Source organism: Myxocyprinus asiaticus, chromosome 26 (assembly GCF_019703515.2).
Source record: "Myxocyprinus asiaticus isolate MX2 ecotype Aquarium Trade chromosome 26, UBuf_Myxa_2, whole genome shotgun sequence".
NCBI classification, from domain to species: Eukaryota; Metazoa; Chordata; class Actinopteri; order Cypriniformes; family Catostomidae; genus Myxocyprinus; species Myxocyprinus asiaticus.
Window position 1 is genome coordinate 21,944,026 of NC_059369.1, and position 18,523 is coordinate 21,962,548.

Consider the following 18,523-nt stretch of genomic DNA (forward strand, 5'->3'; position numbering starts at 1 on the left):
CCGTTTAGTACGCAGCGCAATGAGGGCAAAACTCCAATCGAAAGTGATCATCCCTATGCCCTACTCACTACGAAGGACAGAGCTCTTTATGTGGGGAGCATGGCATTACAGTTTGAATGTACCACTCACTCTTGTGAAAGGGCCCTTTGTGAAAAAAAATAACTTTCTCACTTTTGTTTGGAACGACACTTCGAGTGGCTTCCCCTTCCTGAAGTGCCCTTCAAGGGCACAAAAATGCCGTTTAGTACACTCATCTGCAAACGTCGTCGTCTGTTGATGGCGTCAGAGGGGATTTCTGGGTGCGACAGCTTGGGATGTTGGCTAGCAGGCTAACCGAGAGTAGCGTCAAAACACTGATTCTACAGCGGTATTGATTAACGTCAAGAGAATCGAACATGAAGGGGGTAAACGATTCATTTTTCCTTAAGTGTTTTTGAAAGTGAAGTCGCTGTGATCTACGTAGATTGTTATAGCTCAAAATTCAAATGTCAACAACACGGCCCCTTCTCGGGATGAAGCGAATCACCGAGGTTACCTGCACAGAGCCGCCGGGAGAAAGGCAGTCCCCGACCGCCAGTAGAACGCAGCCCGAGTCGCTCACCGTAGATGAGTTTGCGGTCCATGAAGACAAACAAGCAGAGCTCCGAATCAACAAACACAAAGTCGAGCAGCTTTTCCAAGTGACATTCACGATCATTGGGCTGTTGGATCATACTGGAGCCCATGGGAGTCAAGCTTCCAGGCAGATCTGGCTCCAGTTGAAGGGGACAAAGGAGAATGTTTTAAAAGCGAAGGTAGGTAAAGTGAGCGAACTGTCAGTCTTTAGGGTAAGCAATGTTTCTGCTTTAATCGACTAGCTTGTTTGTTTGACTGTCACATGTAAAAATGGTGGAAATAAACTTATTTTAGGTTATATTCAACGCAATCACAAGGAAGCTGATGGCTTGGAGTGTGTTGTAAATTGAGTTTTGTGTTTGTTTTGGCTGACCCCAACAAAATAATTTATATCAGTCTTTTACTTAACCTATTAAAAGCGTGTTTACTATCACGTAACTCAGCATTTCAGTAATAATGCATCACAATTGTGCTTCATTATAACGTCACTTGAAAATAAGTATCACCAAACTCTGAACATCCGGCGTCATAGTCAATGCAAATGGATTTCGTATCGGTGTATTTTATAATGTCTCAGCTGAGAAACACACTAGTAAGCTTTCACACATATTTATGATCCAACCCTGTACATTTGTACACAAATGTTTCCCATTACTTTGGCTTAGAAAAAAATTAGTTACCATCACCACGACGACAACAACGAAGCACATGTCGCCATCACCCAGTTCTCTGACATGCCATTGTTTGCTAATTTAATAAGGAAATTAAAACCACTAAGTGCCAGTAAACGTGGAATATCCTTAATGTTAAACACTGGAACGGAAATGCCACTCAGTGGATGTGTTTCGCCACCTCATGCAGTTCCTCTTTGTCTAAAACATGTTGATTATTGGATTTATTTCTATTGTCAGTTGAGAGATTCCACATAACTCTAATTATTCAGTCTAATATCTGGATGCCTGACAAACTAGTGCATCAACATGGATCAAATTTAAGTCCCTTTTCTATTCAAATACCAGATAGGTACAGGTATCTGCTTCTCAACTGTGTCATGAATGTTCTCATGTGGGTCTTTGTCTTGGAACTGTTTGCTTAGTCAGGACAAGACGGGAGGCCCCCAGTGTATTTCACTTTTGGTTTTAGTTACTACTCAGAGTAGTGGCTTTTGGCCTGGTGTCATTACTGGTACCGTATATGAGTATTCTTTTTACCGTAACTTGCGCACTCAGATCAAAGAAAGAACAAGTTCAGCAGAGTTGTGGCAGAATGGTCCACCCCAATGGGTTCCTGTCTTGTTTTTGCAGTTTGCGATCTACTATTGTATCAAGAAAGAGGAAGAAAAAAATATTTTGTTATTCACTTGCATAGGCACACCCACTTACTAGTACTACATTTGCATAAGTTTTGATATAACTGTCTTATGTTAAAGAATCCAAAAGAAGCACATTAATGCACTCTAATTTTTTTTTTTTTTTTTTTTTTTTTAGTTTGAGTTTTATAATATTTGCTAGTTTGTTTTCCTAATTGTCAGATAGTGTTTTGTGCAAAATTGTGTTTGCCTACAAGTCAAGGACTCTGACCTAATGTTTTCTGTTACTTTCACTCAGTGTTGGAACATTGTGAAATGAGAAGATCTATGTTTTAACTTGTAACAGTTGACATAGGGGTGTGGTTTCATACTTGCAATAGCTGGTAAGGCTATTCACACTCTCATTGATATGATAATGTATAAATGGATCCTCCCTAGAAAGAGGTAGCTGTACACTGTGTACTGCGTCAAAAGATGGCATAGCTCTTGGTCATTTAGGCTCTGTCCTCAATAAGAAATCAATACTCATGGGGCCTGGGTAGCTCAGTGGTGAAGACACTGGCTACCACCCCTGGAGTTCGCTAGTTCGAATCCCAGGGTGTGCTGAGTGACTCCAGCCAGGTCTCCTAAGCAACCAAATTGGCCCGGTTGCTAGGGAGGTTAGAGTCACATGGGGTAACCTCCTCGTGGTCGCTGTAATGTGGTTCGTTCTTGGTAGGGCGCGTGGTGAGTTGAGCAGGGATGCCACGGTGGATGGCTTGAAGGCTCCACGTGCGCTATGTCTCCGTGGCACATGATAAGATGCGTGGGTTGACAGTCTCAGACGTGGAGGCAGCTGGGATTCATCCTCCGCCACATTGAGGCGAATCACTACGCGACCATGAGGACTTAAAAGCACATTGGGCATTCCAAATTGGGAGAAAAAAAGAAAGAAAGAAAGAAATCAATACTCAAGGCCTATAATATGTACATGCTATTTTAAAATAAAGAAAACAGGTTGACTGGTTTCTGCTGTTTTTTAGAAAGTTATTCATAGTATTATTTAGAATTATGGACTCTATGCACTTTAAGATTTGCAAGGTATGCGTTGTAATATGTTCCTGCTGTATTTGTTTTGTAGGAGTATGTGAAAGGCCTGTGTGACCCAGAGCTTCAGAAGGAAGAGCGCTACCCGGTGGACATGCATTGCATTTTTGCTGGTGCTCGTGGACTCTTTTTGGACCGGTTGCTTAGGGACACAAGTGCAGAGGTCCAAGTGGTGGAACCAGGCCGTCTGAGGTTGATTGGATGTGCAGAGGCTGTCGTCATGGCGCAGAGTCGTGTTCAACAGTTTGTTGTGCTCTTTCAGGAGAACCGGAGCTTGCCTGCTGATAGGGAACCCTTGGTTAAGCGCACCTTTAAGACCTTTGTTGAGGACAGGGCTGATAAATATGCCATGGAGCTGCTCTTGCTGCCTAGTGCCCTCAAAGAGGAACTTCTGGGCTTAGCCCAAAGCCCAACCCAGCTTATGGCTCTCAGAGACCTAGACCAGGACCGGTCTCAGACCAGCACACCCGTAACGGACCTCTCCAACCGTATCCTGGATGCCACTTTTGAGGACAAGTCCTCAGGTCCTCCACCCTCTCCTGACATCATGACCGGTCCGAACGGTCGGCCCTGCTGCAAACGGCGGTCATCTGAAAGTGAGCAGAGAGACACTAAACGACAATACTCATTGGAGAGGAGAGAAGAAGAGCAGTGGGAAGAGCGACGAGAGCCCAGCCAGACTCATGCAGTAACGTCTGCAAAGGGGGTGCAGGGCGCAATGGGGCTAAACTCTAGTGAGGTGATGAATGAGGGTGAGACGGTGAGTCCTGAGACTAACTTGCGCTGCCTGGTTAACTTCTTCAGAACTATGGGCTACCAGCAGGAGGTTGTAGAGCGAGTGGTGCGGGAGACGGGCCAGACGGACGATACATTCTTGCTGCTGGAACGGATTGTGGAGGAGACTCAGAGGACCCAGAGCACACAGGGTTCCCAGCGGACCTCTCGCACACCTGACCCTTCACCATCTGCAAATGCTTCCTCCACCACCACCTGTGCCAGGCTCAAAGAGAAGGAACGAGTGCAGATGCGAGCTCTCACAGAGATCAAGTGCAAAGAAAACATTAGGCCTCCCAGTAGTAATGGCATAGGTCAGAAGAACCAAACAAGCCATGCGCCACTGGCTTCGGCGACTCTCAAAAGAAACAATGGCGCACAGAATGACATGTGTGAAGTCATCATTATTGATGATGACGATAACGACCTGACAGAGGTGGAGAGAAAGCCCCGAATCGCAGGGCTAGATTTGAAGTCAGAGCCCAAGTTTGATTACCTGCCACGTGGAAGCTCTCAAACGATGGTCCAGGTGCGGACAGAGAGTGTGACGGCTCTCCGTAGCTCTTCTCAAGGCCCTCCTCTCCGCAACACGGACACGCGACCAGGCTGCTCTTACCAGACTCTTCCTGGAAGGGCTCCTCTACATCGCTCTGAAGCAATTTGCACCCCTAAACCAGCACCCCTCACCGGTATGTCGCGTTTCCAGCAGTCCCTGAGAACACCCTACCGACTAGTCCTACAGAACGAACCGGGTTGCCCTGATCTGCGACATATCATCATCGATGGCAGCAATGTGGCAATGGCGTAAGTTTCCATCAGATTGTGTCATTTTCGGTAGGAATAATGCAACAGTAATTTAGACTCTCTCATTCTTTTGGATACGTAATGGAATAGTTCACCCAACAATAAAAGTTCTTATGTACTCACCCTCGATGTGGTTCCAAAGATGTATGACTTTACGTTTTTCCATCTAATACTAAATTAGTTATTGTACAGAATGTCTAAGTTGCTCGTCATTTGTAGCTTTGTAAGAGGAACCGACCAAAAAAGTCATTATACTTAGGAAATATTCCTGTCCACCGTAGCTCTCAGTTGGTCAAGAGAGCAAATGCCATTTGGCTTCATTGATGTCAAACATGGTGCGACATGTTTTCTTGCACCATTTTTTTAAATCTAAACGCAAATTTGAGAGCTGTGGTGGAGGGAAAAGTTAATAGCAACTTAAATGTAATTTGTTTCCCTCACACAAATCTATTATATGGTTTTAGAAGACATGGAATGTAGTGCACAATTAGTAGTGACTACTTTTATAGTGCTTTTTTGCCCTTTTTGGTGTTTGAAACCTTTGGTTAATGTTTAGAAAAGAACAGTGTGAAGATTCTTCAAAATTTGTCCTTTTGTGTTCCACTGAAGGAAGATAGTCATACAGGTTTGGAAACGACATGAGATTGAGTGAACTAAATGCTATATGAATACATATATTTTCGTTAATTTAGGTTTAGCATTTGAATAATGCTTGTGTTATCAAACTGTTGTAAAGGACAGGTGTGATTGATGCTTTTTTTTTTTTTTTTTTAGAAACAATTCGAGGAATTGTGAAAAGGTTTTTGATTGTGTAAGCACTCTTAAAGGTTAAAGTAAGTCACTTCCAGTAAGCTCTGTGAGTTTATGAACTGTAGTTTGTAAATGTTTGTGTATGAAAACTTAAAACCAGGTGCAACCCCTTTCTTCCTTTCTGCAGAGCTGCATCTCTTTCTCACCCACACCCCCTTCCTCCCTCCCCCCTAAAAGGCAACCTCTCAGTGGGTCTCTCCCCTTGTCAGCCCCTTCTTATGTCCTGTAAGCAGCTTACCGGAGGTGACTGAGGTTCTTAGAAAAAGCACTAGTATGGAAACTGAGGTGTTATAACAGATTGAGGAGAGAAAAATATCTTTTAAGACCCTATTTTGCTCACTAGTAATAGTTGTGGGGTAAGGTGTAAAGTAGGAGTTCTTAAAAGACCTTTCCCCTTTACAAAAGACGTGGGCATATACTAGAAAGATGTGAGACATGGGGTATGCTTGAGTTTTTAAAAAATATTCCCACTCAAATAATTTTTAAGAAAGTATGCGTAAGGTATGCATAATGTGAAGGTTGTCTTAAGCTACTCAAGGAAACAAAGTCCTTTTGTGGGACAGTGGTGCACTACTGCAGAGCATTTGTACCTTGACTAATTACTCCATATTGTTCATGCAGAGCTATGAACAGTCAGCCTATCACATGTTCAACCAGTCTTGAAGACAAGAGCTCACACAGTTCCTCAGGGCTGATTTGTATGCTTGCATGACTGTGAGACGATCTAAATCCGCAGGTGAAATCTTGTTGCTATAGCAGCCCAAAAATGTAATTATCAAGAACTAACACTGCTGCAGCAGATAAGAAAGAAAGGTGTTGATATCTTGCATTTGGGGTTGAAGTCTTAATGTCATAGTGAGAGATCAATGGCACAGTTAAATTTTCAGCAGCAGGTCAAAGGCCATGGGTGTGAAACTGGTGCAGTGTAAATGCAGCAATTCCTGATTCTGGTGAAATGATGTCATCCATGGCTCTAGTCTGGCTCTTTTCCAGGATTTTGTTTCCATTTCATTTCTCATTTTTGCTGTTTTCTTAGGTGGTATGATTGTTTTGGCTCCTTGACCTGTAGAACATTTGGGTTCTAAAAGGAAAATTAATTTTCTCCAGAGCACAACAGTCGTGATTCGGAAGGAAAAATCTCATTCATTTTCTTGAGCGCAACAGTCGAGTTATAGTCAGTTAGAGTTAGTCTTCCTGCAATGTCATACTTGATATATTTGTATATATGTGAATATTTTGTAATAAACTTAAAAAATATTGTTTTATATGTATAATCAATCAACATAATCAACCCCATCAATTAATACTTTGCAATGCTTCATGGGATTGTAGTTCCCTCATAAAATTGTGATAAGTACAGTCTTGTACCTTAACTTGATCTTTGACTTATCTGTTAGCCAATTGGTTCATTCATATGTGACGTTAAGCCAATCACCTTGCATCTCTCTCTTTGTCTAATATTTTAATGGCTCAGTTTTGCATACTAACTGGTTTCTCTGCAGCGCACTACAAGATTTTTTCTCTGAAACCCACCTCCACATACCTAGATCTGCTACATGAGGATTGTTTGTAATGTCAGTTTTTGCAGCAGCATGTCCACATGCTTAACTCAGTATGTCTGTGTATTTTCTAGCAGTAGCAAGTCTCCGTACTTGCTCTGCAGCAGTGTTAGCAGATCTAGTCCACCAAGACCAGTATCCTATCAATATGTCATACCCACATTAATATGCTAAAACTTTCAGAGAGTAGTCATGATTGAAATAAAGAAGAGTAACACATTTCGGTAAATATTAATTATGGCTTGCTGGATTTGGTGACCCTACTGTATCACTATTTATATTCTTATCAGATAATTTTTAATTTTTTTGCTTCCAGTCAAAGTTTGTAATGTTGTTTGTGATTGTTTAATGATTCATCTTGGAGCTGGTGGGTTTGAACTTTTAATTGAGAAATTTTTTTGAAATCCCTATGGAGAAAATGAATGGGATTTTTGAAATCCCTATGAAGAAAATTAATTGGAAAAAAATTTCCCAAACCAAGGCCACCTTAAAAGTGAGTGATCACAGATGCGCTCTATACTAGCACAGACTATAGTAATTTAGGACAAAGGGCAGCTCTGGACGGTCCTCGTATGTCTCACCTGACTCTTTCAGTGCTAGATATTCAGGTCAGAGTGAAGACTCACTGGATAAGATCTTCATTAGGATGAGTTAGAGGTAAACCACAGGGGTTTTTCATTTGGTATTTTTTGCCATAAATACAAGGGAGAAATTGAAGTTTTTTTTGCATATTTAGCTATTTACATTTCCAGACTGGGAAAGTTATTTTACTCTTTACGTCAGTGGTAGTTGATTTAGTAACATTTCCTGTTTAAATTAACTTTCTCTCATAGAGGGAGTTTCCCTATGACCCCTCTGTGGTTCAATTGTGTGTCTGTGTGGACGGGTGGGCGTGTGTGTACACCAGAGTACATCTGTACGCGTTTGTCATTCTGTCTGACCGCTCTAAATGGATAGAGAGATGTGCATCTATTTTTGCACCCTTTTGCGTCACTGTTGAGTCTAATCGAGACTTGTTAAGCAAAAGGAAGTCAATGACAGACAACTGTTTTCAGATTCATTTACATCTGTAATTATCTCTTTATCACTAAAAGTTACATTGTGAAATTAAATTCAGTGCTATTTCCTGATTGCATCAATTGATATTCAAGAGGGAAACTTTTGTCTTTAGTTATTTAATGAGCCTTTCACATGAACTTGACATGTTTGGATGTAAATGCTTTAGACCACTTAACCAATTTTATACTTTTTTTGTTTGTTTGTTTTTTGCATTTTAATCCAATTAATTTTGTTTAAAAAAAAAAAATGTTATATATATATATATATATATATATATATATATATATATATATATATATATATATATATATATATATATAAAAAAAAAAAAAAAGAAAGGTCTGATCAAATGAGTCAAGTATGTTACAAATCGAGATTGATTTAATTGTCAGTTCATTCGCCACTAGAAATGTAAGGTCAACTCAGACGTATTGTATTGTGGGCCATAGTATCCCACGCATGCGCTCTGTAATATACTACACATTTTGGCAAAGTAAAGGGATAGTTCACCCACGAATGATTTTTAGAAAAATATCTAAGCACATCTAAGCACTGTAGGTCCTTACAATGCAAGTTAATGGTGATCAGACCTTTGAAGCTCCAAAAATCACAAAGGCAGCATAAAAGTAATCCATAAGGTTCCAGTGGTAAAATCCATGTCTTCAGAGGTGATATATGTGTCTGAGAAACCGATCAATATTTAAGTCCTTTTTTTACTATACATTTTCAGAATGTGAACGTGAAAACTGTATTTATGATGGGTTTAGGGTAGTAAATGATGAATTTTCCTTTTTCGAGTGAACTGTCCCTTTAAGTGGGTCGTCCAAGTATTAAATGTGCATACTGCAAAAATAGAAAGAATAATATGGTAATATACTATTCCAAACATGGCCCACCAAACTAGCTACGTTTACATGAAACGAAATAATCAGTTTATAATCTGACTGATAGCGTAGTCGGATTTAAAAGCCTTCATGTAAATGCCTCAGGTGATCCAATTGAGCTTGATCTGACTGAAATTTCCATCTGATTGAAAGGGGTGGTTTAGACCTAAAATAATCAATCAAATAATCAAAAGAAAAGAAAAGAAAAATATTAGCTATGTAAATATTTGCATCCGACTACTTTCTCAATCAGATTCTAAAATGACTTGCACTCATGCTCAGAGCAGTGGTGCATATGTATGATCCGTGCGTATGTATGACGTGATACTCATTGCAGGAACCTAATTTATACAAAGCAATGACAACACACATTAGTAAGGGTATGGGGGCTCGCACTGAATATTTTGCAGAGCACATGTTCTTTCATGACTTCACAAAGCAAAAAAGAACGTTGTGTCATTCTTAATAGAATCTTTAAGCAGCAGGTGCGGCTATGCAGCATTCTGTGTTCCATTTCATGTACGCGACTTCCTCACGTCGTAACCATAATTTCTAATGCATTTCTTCTCTGCCGTAGTAACAGTCGATACTACAAGACAGATTAGGAAAGTAAATGTTAAACTATGTTTTTACAAGAGGTGATGCAAAGTGAACAGCCTAAACATCCTCCTCAAAACTCATGTTAAATTTATTACCCACTGTCGGTTAGAGTAGACTTAGAAGAAGAAGGAAAAAAAAAATATAGATAGCCTATTAATAATAATATCTAGGTATTAGACTTAGTCTCTTTAGATTGTACAAGAGTAAAAACTCTTCTTCTGACAGTTATTTAACACTGCAAGCACCCCTTCTCTTGCTGTGTTAAATGCCCTTTTTTTTTCTTAAATAATTAAATGCTCATTCCGCCGTCATTATTGCTTAGTGATTTTTCCACAGCAGTTGCTGAAGTCCCTATTATTTTGTTTCCATTCCACATCTGTAAAATCCTTAAACGACAACAAGGACAACTCTCACCCACCTGTCTTTACTTCGTACTCGCATCCAGCGGTGCCAACATTTATATTGGAGGAGGAATGGGTATGAGGCAAATATGTTTAAGCCAAACATGATATTGGATGCTGCTTCTAATTCTTCGTTTGCCAAGTAAAGTGAGTAGCATAAGAAGAAAGCTTTTCTGGCTTATTTTTAGATATCTTAACAAAGCAAAAACCCAATTACGGACTTTGGTGTCATGCACGGTGGCTGTCTCCCTCTTTCTACACTTTTTCAGAATGCGCCGACTGACGCTCTTTGCATATGCAGAAGTTTTGTTCGGAATACATATATTGCACATGTAAATTAATACTTGTATCGGATTGCAAAGTTTAGGGTACATATAAACAGTACATTCAGAATCAGCAGTCGGATTGAATTTCTTCGGATTGACAAAAATTAGTGCATGTAAACATACTCACTGATTATGACCTTTGACCTTCCTTCTGGTTCTCCCCAGGCATGGACTTCATCGGATCTTTTCTTGTCGTGGGATTGCCATTGCCGTAGAGGCCTTTTGGCGCAGAGGTCACAGAGAAATCACTGTCTTTGTACCTCAGTGGAGACAGAAGAGAGACCCCAACATAGCTGGTAGGAGCTCAGTAGACCCTTCTGATAAGACATTTGCCAGACATATCAGCCCACCAGGAATTTTCTTTCTTTTTTTTTCTGATTATTGCAGTGCAAAATGACTGAATTTTAAGCGGCTTTCTCAAAAAAATGTATTCCGTGTTGTTGTTTTGCAGTCAAAAATCACCACTAATTGTGTAATTATCAGTGTGTATAATAACTGAATATGCAGCAAGTATGCAGTATATATTTATGCATTTTGTAATCAACTAAAGATGATAACTTTGTGGTCATAAAGTGGTCTTTTTAACTCTTTTTACATAGAGATGCTCACTTTCAAATGGAATTTGCTGCAAGACAACATTTCACTTGACCAATTTGATTGGCCTGGAAATCTTAGTAACTACGTTTTGTTTTTTACATTAAGTTTGTTTTATGCGGAAACAAAATAGTACAGACAAAATTTGTAATATTGTGGTGATTGAATTTGCATTAATTCTTGTGATCACAAGTTTGCAAAATCCTAGAGGGACTGATTGATTGAAACTGATTGATTGTTAAAGTGGAGATAAATATGGTCTCTTTTATATGAAGTTAGAATTATATATTCCACTTATTACAGAACAACACTTTCTGACCCAGCTGGAGAACTTGCGACTTCTCTCTTTCACCCCTTCTAGAGAAGTGTGTGGACAGAGGATTTCCTCTCATGATGACAGGTACAAGATCCAAACTCAGTTTGAGCTAAATAAGCCATCCAGAAATATTTCTGTCTGTTCCTCAACACATTATCACACAACATTGACTTCAGTTGCTTATGGCTCTTTTTTTATTTATTTTTTAACATATTTTCAGGAAATCTTTCTCAGATTCAGTGCATTCAATTAAAAGAGACAGTATTTCCATTTATCTCTCTATCCAGCCAGTCTGATTTATGACTTTTCTCTGACAGGTTCCTGCTTCATCTGGCTGAGAAGACCGGAGGGGTCATTGTCACCAATGACAACCTGAGGGACTTTGTGAATCAGTCAGAAGAGTGGAGATGGATCATTCAGGAGAGGTCAGCTGTATACCCATATTTTTTTCATGTACACCTTTACAGCCAGATGTTATCTACAACACTTTCAAAGCTTTCAACTCATGTTGTTAATAATCTGCTTTGATTATTTTTTATAATTTAGTGTGTTAGTCCCTGTTCCCTGAAATTTAGAGTTATATATTTGTTCTTGTTTTTTTTTCCAGACTCTTGCAATTCACCTTTGTCGAAGACCACTTTATGATCCCAGATGACCCACTTGGAAAACACGGACCTCACTTGGACGAGTTCTTGCTTAAGGAGAGACGGTGAGTTAAAAATAAATTTTTTCAGTGTTGTCACACATTCACAGGCTTTTAAGCAAAATCATAATTTTTCTGTCCTCTTTCAGAGGTAGTCCTATCATGCCCCCCTTGAGGACAGACCTCCGGGCTACCCCATCAGTATACTCCCAAACAACGCAGTCAACGCCACATCCACCCTCCCCTTCGCACTGGCCCCACTCCGGCCCTCCTGACTGGCACCTCCCTCGACCATCCCCCTCTCCACCCCCCCAGCGATCCTCCTCGGAAACCACCGAGCTCAAGAAGAAGTTGTACGACATCTTTCCTGACCAAAAGCAGCGCATTGACCGGATTCTCAGCGACAATCCATACATGAGGGACTTGAATGCACTGTCAGGCCTCTTGCTGGGCTAATGCACACTCACACACCAAGTACAGTTTTACTCTTGGCTACATCCCAGTCTAAGATGTGACTGCGGCAAACAACAGTATAAGTGCATGGAGGTCACAGGGCTTTTTTTTGCTTATCAAAGACCACCATGTTGGAAAAGTGCTGCTTCAAGCATTTATTTGTTCAAGGATTTCTGTTCCATCAACTAATTCCGACAAAGATATCTATGGCCCTCCACTTTGACTGCAAGCACAGTAAACTTCAGTTATGATTTGTTGTCAGCAGGAACTTTAACAATGCGAGAATGTACAGTCCGAATGGCATACATTTTAAGTAAATATTTATGAAGAATAATATTCCTTTTCTGTAAGTTGTTCAAAAATCTTTATTCTAAAAGGTGTTCCAGCTACACAGTTGTTTTGAACTGGCTTTGCTGAAATTATGGCTGAAGGACAAATGTCTATTTCCTTTTTTTTTTTTTTTTTATGATTGTGCTTTGTTTTAAACTTTTTGTAAATATCGACATTATTGAGCCAAACAAGTGCTAGTCTCCAGTCACTCAAAACTGCCCTACTGAAGTATCCTGTCATTTGCACGATAGAATTGCTCCACTCTGTCCAAAGTGACATTACTTCCTGATCACTAATTTTAGTTTCTGTTTACTTCAGTGATGGGGAAAAAAATGGTAACCTATTTTTAGGAATCCATGAAGACCCCCTATGTGGCTTAGGTGGTAATGAGTCAGTTCAGGTTAAATGGCTTCAAAAATTTCCAGATTACTCGGCGACCTGGCACTCCCTTTCCACTTCCCTGTTGTGCAATCTACCATTAACGGTTACCAGAGCCGTTGGATGCAACCATTAGAGGGCGCTGTGGGTTTATTTGTTCGCATTATGTAATGAAGAATGAATACAGTGCACAGTTGAAAAAATGCTGTTTTCTCAGTCATTTTAAAAACTAAAAGCATTTATTATATTACCACTACGGTGAAAATATAGTTCTATACTTTAAACTGTAATTGTTACCATGTCAACTTGTCGCTGTTTCTGAAATATGTCTAGCGTTGGGTTTTGTGAATTGGTATTCAATTTTGGGAATGAAAATTCATAGGCGTTGAACCCATAGTAGCATCACAGACACCGCAGGCACTGTGGGTATCTCACAGTATGGCTGCTGAAAGCTTTTTTTGGAAGGCAGTGTTAATAAAGGCAATTTATGTGTTTATTACGACTTCTACGGTGTGTTGTTGTTGTTGTTGTTGTTGTTGTTTTATCATACAAAAGTAACGGATGGTTTTAGCATTCGCATTTTAATGGGAGCAGGACGTACACTTCAAACTGGATTGCATTGCATATGAACGTCTGCGACAGTAGGGGGCGACATCTCATACAAATCCAGTACTCGATCCTTTAAGCATGAACATTCAGATGCTTGGACAGTCACAGAGATCTGAATTATACGACAGCATAACAGGCGTGTACGTTGTCACATTTAATTTCCTTCTCTGCCTAAGTTATTTCAGAAATACATATCTTTTACTTTTTGAGAGGAAAGAAAAACCTTGGATAGCAGATATTGGCAAAATTATCACAAATTATTCTTTGTTTTTCAGTTATTTTTGTGATAACTGTCAAAACTGATTAATGATGACAAGAGTCTTAGGAATTAGTTTTGGCAGTGTGACAAAATGGGTGTCCCTGTCTTCCTCTGTGACCTGGCTTGTGGCTCAGGTTCTCTAAAGTAACACAAGATGAGACTATCGCAATATGCAAATCCAGCACACCTGTAGTTTGAACCGAGTTTTACTGGTCAACTGCGTGCTGTTACAATAGTACTGGTTTCTTTACAAAAAAACAAGAAAAAAACCACTGCTGCTTTCACACATCAGATGCTCTCAGACTTCTGTGAAAGCTTAGAACAAGGCTTTTTTTAACTGAGAAATAAAGGTGAACGCTTGATGCATTATAAAGTGTTTACAGTGTAAAGTGTTTACTCAAGTTCTGCATAGAAAATGAACTATTATCATTTTAGATTAGTGATTATGTAATTGGCATTTTCTTCCTAATTGCTCTAGTTTCCTTTGTTCATTTATTCCACTCTTGTAGATTCTTAGTCAATATTGTGGATCAATTTAGTATGAATGGCACTTTGTATTAGGTTGTAATCAGCTGTAATTTAAGTATATGAGCATTATTCAAACTTTTGTATTGTTTAGACATGAGTCTAAACGTTTTTCAAAGAAAATGGGGGCTTACAGACTTAAAGCATAAAGAAAAGCTGAAATTATCAGTCTAGTCTCCCATCTGTTCCCCCATCTGTCCCTTTTTCTGCTGAACATGGCAAGAGAAAACTTTCTTTGTTCGGTCATGGTCGGGCGGTTCAAATACCATCAACATTCCAGAAAAGCTCAACATTCTCAGGAACACAAAGTTTCTCCTCCCACCAAATTTCCCACTTGCTTGCTTCCCTAACTTTACTTACATTTCCAGTCTCCATCTTTCTCTCTCGCTCCCTCTGTTTGGACAATGTGCTTGCATAACTAGTCAAAGTAATCCCTACCAGCCCTCCCCACTCTCCTGTACCCATTGGTTTAAACTCACCCAGCAACACTCATATCTGCTTGGATTACCAGTAATAAGGAAGATATATTCCCATTTAATCTTTAACTGTAAACATACCAATGGAAAGATCTTTATTTCACATAAAGGAAGCAAGACTAATTGAACAGAAGCCAGAAGAAATGTAGCAAGTCATTCATAAGCTGCAAAAGTATGCATGGAAACATTTTGTTCTGGTAGACCTCATTGAATAGAGTCATTGTTAGCACAGATTATCATTAGCAGGGAGGCTTAGGATATTTGGGGAATGTGGATAATGTTAGTTCCAGAGGAAAACATCATAGATAGTTTGTGGCGATGGACTGTGTCCAAAGTATGCAAATAGAAGCTGAGCAAGATCAAATGTTGAATGACTACAGAGGCCAGTTTCATCTTTGGTACAGTCAATACTTTAGCACTGTTTGTATTGAAGAGTTGCAAAAATATTGAAACATTTTCATCATCCAGAGTAACTGAAAATGAAAATTATCATAATTTACTCATCCTCATGTTGTTCCAAACCCATATGGCTTTCATTCTTCTGTGGACAAAAAAGGAGTTGCGAGGCAGAATGTTAGGATGTCATAAATAATCACTTTCATTGCATCTTTACATACAATGAAAGTGAATGGTGACAGAATGAAAATTCTGCCTATTATGTCATTTTGTGTTCCATGGAAGAAAAAAGCAACATGGTTTTGGAACAACATGAGGATTTGTAACTCATCCCACAGAAATAAATGCAGCAATTTTTCTATAATGTAAAGTATGTCTGCATTAAGAAGTTTGCTGACAAGGCAGTTTCAGGCTGCAGTAGACAGTGATGTAGTGAGATCCAGAGTGCTCTGGTATTTTAATACGGTGGTCTGCTCTAAGGCAGAGAGAAAAATAGAATAAAATGTGTGACTAAATGCTGTTTTGTATCCTTAGTGTGGCACACTGGTTGCTCCCGTGGCTAAGGGAGGGGCCACTCCTATTCCTCCATCTGCTGCAGAGCTGTAAATTATGTTATTTCCTCTCAGTGGCTGAGTTGGCAAATGTGGAGGCTTAAAAGAACACAGGGCTAATTTACAGTGAAAGTCTACTCACTTTATTACTGTTCTATTTTGCTATCACTTTTTTAGTTTTGACTTTTCAAGAAATATTAATATTTGTCCACGATGTGCAAGACCAAAGATGAAGATGTAACCAAATGATTAATAATAAGTCATTATTTATATACAGCTATACTGTAGGTGTGGCTGGTGATCATTCAAAATGATGTCACTTTGTAATTATCAACTTGAGTAGTATTTCTCTGAGACATGAAATAGTTTTGGCTGTATTTACACAAAGGTTGTTGCCAGGATCTCACTTACTTCCAACACCTGTTTTACGCAATTTAGATAAATACATTAGTTACCTCTTACTAATGCAGATGAGAGTGCTAATGTGTTTCATGGTAATGTCTGATAGATGCATGGAAAAGAAAAATAAGTGTTGTTTTCTTATTGTCTGTAACACTGGACCTAAAATATGGAACAAACAGAATCTAAAGTTACAGCTAATACTGTTGTATGTACATATCTGATTCTGTCTTTGTTAAAGTCATGTCATTAAAAAGAACATATCAGCACCATATAAATACTTTAGTAGCACCATATAAATAGGTCAGAATAGTTACAGAAATTATGTAAAAAGGAATGATAGCAATGGAAGTCTCTGTTTTATAATTCAGATACACACACACACAAACACACACACATATGACTATTTATGTATGTATTTATACACAGTGTGTATATATAGATATATATACATAGAGAGATATGATATTAATACTGTATATACACACATATGTTAGAATTCTGCACTAATATTCTAAAAGGTTATTAGAACGGAATTACTGAATAATAAACACAACAGTGTAATTGTTTGTTTTCTTTTTTCAAAAAAAGATAATAGCAAGAATATTAATTTATATTAATTAAAATAAATATAAATATATAATTGGCAAGACACAACTTGCTCGCTTTTGGCATAAAGTTCTGCCTTTTGTCTCAGTTGTTTTTAGTCACTTTGTTGTGTTTCTTGTATTTGATTAAATTATGTTCACTGTAGTTTTAGCAATTATTTTTCAATGAATTGTTGTGCTTATAAAAGGTGTGTGCACTTTTCCACATCTGATGGGACAGCTGCAGGCCCTATTGGTGCCTAGAAATAGGATTTCTGTGTTAAAGTATCACTTAACTCATAAAAACAAACATGTAGAACACTATGGTGGTTATCATCTGAAATAGGATAGGACACCTTAATAAAGAGTACCCAATTGCAGGTAAAGGTATCCCTGTTCATTCTAGACAGGGAACTCTCAGGAGTCCTCAGTCAATAAATAATTAAAAAACCTTTAAGCAGACACACAGCAAAAAATAGACTTGCGTTGCTTAATTACACCATGTCACAAACTTTTAGGCTAATTAAATGGATAGTTCACCCAAAAATGAAAATTCTCATCATTTTCTCACCCTCATGATATACCAGGTATATATGACTTTCTATCTTCAGCAGAACACATTTGAGGAAAAACAGAAAAATATCTACCTTTGCATGCTGCGCTTGATTGTTCTGGATAGACTACTTACAAATTTTGAAATATTATCTAAAAATAATGAGATATTATCTTGAAATAATTAGATAATTTCTCAAAATAATGATTTTATCTCAAAATGAGATATTATCTCAAAATATTTAGGTATTATCTCAAAATAATTACTTGTGTGCTGGAATTTTTTATTTTATTTTATTTTTATTTTTTTATGTGGTGGAAACAGGCTTCCGTAGGTGAAGTAATCATGTTGGCACATGAGACACACAAGAACTGACGCATGTGTGACACACATGGAAGAGCAGCGCTGTTTACAACCGAATAGGAGAAATGCTGTACAGAAGCTTCACTGGTTCTGGTTTAGATCTGTATTTGTATCTGTATGTTTATTCACAATGGTATGTTTTTGTGAGGTCAACCAAGAGGAGAACACGAGATTACGTCCGTAACATGGCAACGCGAATACATGAGTCCGCACTCCACTCTCTCGTGAAACTTACCGGAAGCAATGGTTTATAGTTAAAACGTACTTAAATACTGATCTTTTTTCTCACCAAAAGCGATTGTATCACTTTAGAAGACATTAATTTAACCGCTGGAGTCATATCGATGACATTTATGCTGACTGTCTGTGATTTTTGGAGCTTCAAATGTCTGATCACCATCCACTTGCATTTTAAGGCCCGTCTGAGCTGAGATATTTTTCTATTTTTCTTCAAATGTGATTTGGTGAAGAAACAAAGTCATTCACACCTGAGATATCACGAGGGTGAATAAATGATGAGAGAATTTTCATTTTTGGGTGAACTATCCCTTTTACATCACTAACACACTGACAGTTGCTCACATGGTGGACCTATTGCAATTATGCAATCCATTGAAATATATAGACTGTATAAGATTTTCAATATATTCACTGCACTATATACCATCATCAACCCAATTTTGCCTGCATCCTCGCAGACAGAAGAACGTTTCAAATAAATCGTCTAATTTTTGGCTGTTGACACAACGTCCCCTTCCCACGTTCATGTGTCTGAGTGAGGTTACACGGAGGCGCGTTCACGTAGCCCCAATGCGCAGCTCTCTTGCAAAAATAAATTTTCGACAGCTTCCAGTTGGAGCGCGA

At 38.8% G+C, this 18,523-nt stretch overlaps 1 protein-coding gene across 1 annotated transcript; it reads left to right on the plus strand.

Annotated features, from left to right (window-relative positions):
* The first annotated feature begins 229 nt into the window (after positions 1 to 229).
* Positions 230 to 13,437, plus strand: LOC127417408 (NEDD4-binding protein 1-like). The gene is made up of 7 exons (XM_051657442.1): positions 230 to 794; positions 3,045 to 4,588; positions 10,393 to 10,523; positions 11,125 to 11,221; positions 11,455 to 11,562; positions 11,745 to 11,846; positions 11,930 to 13,437. Exons 1-7 carry the CDS (start codon positions 486 to 488, stop codon positions 12,234 to 12,236), a joined length of 2,598 nt encoding a protein of 865 aa, XP_051513402.1. The 5' UTR covers positions 230 to 485; the 3' UTR covers positions 12,237 to 13,437.
* Positions 13,438 to 18,523: the final 5,086 nt, after the last annotated feature.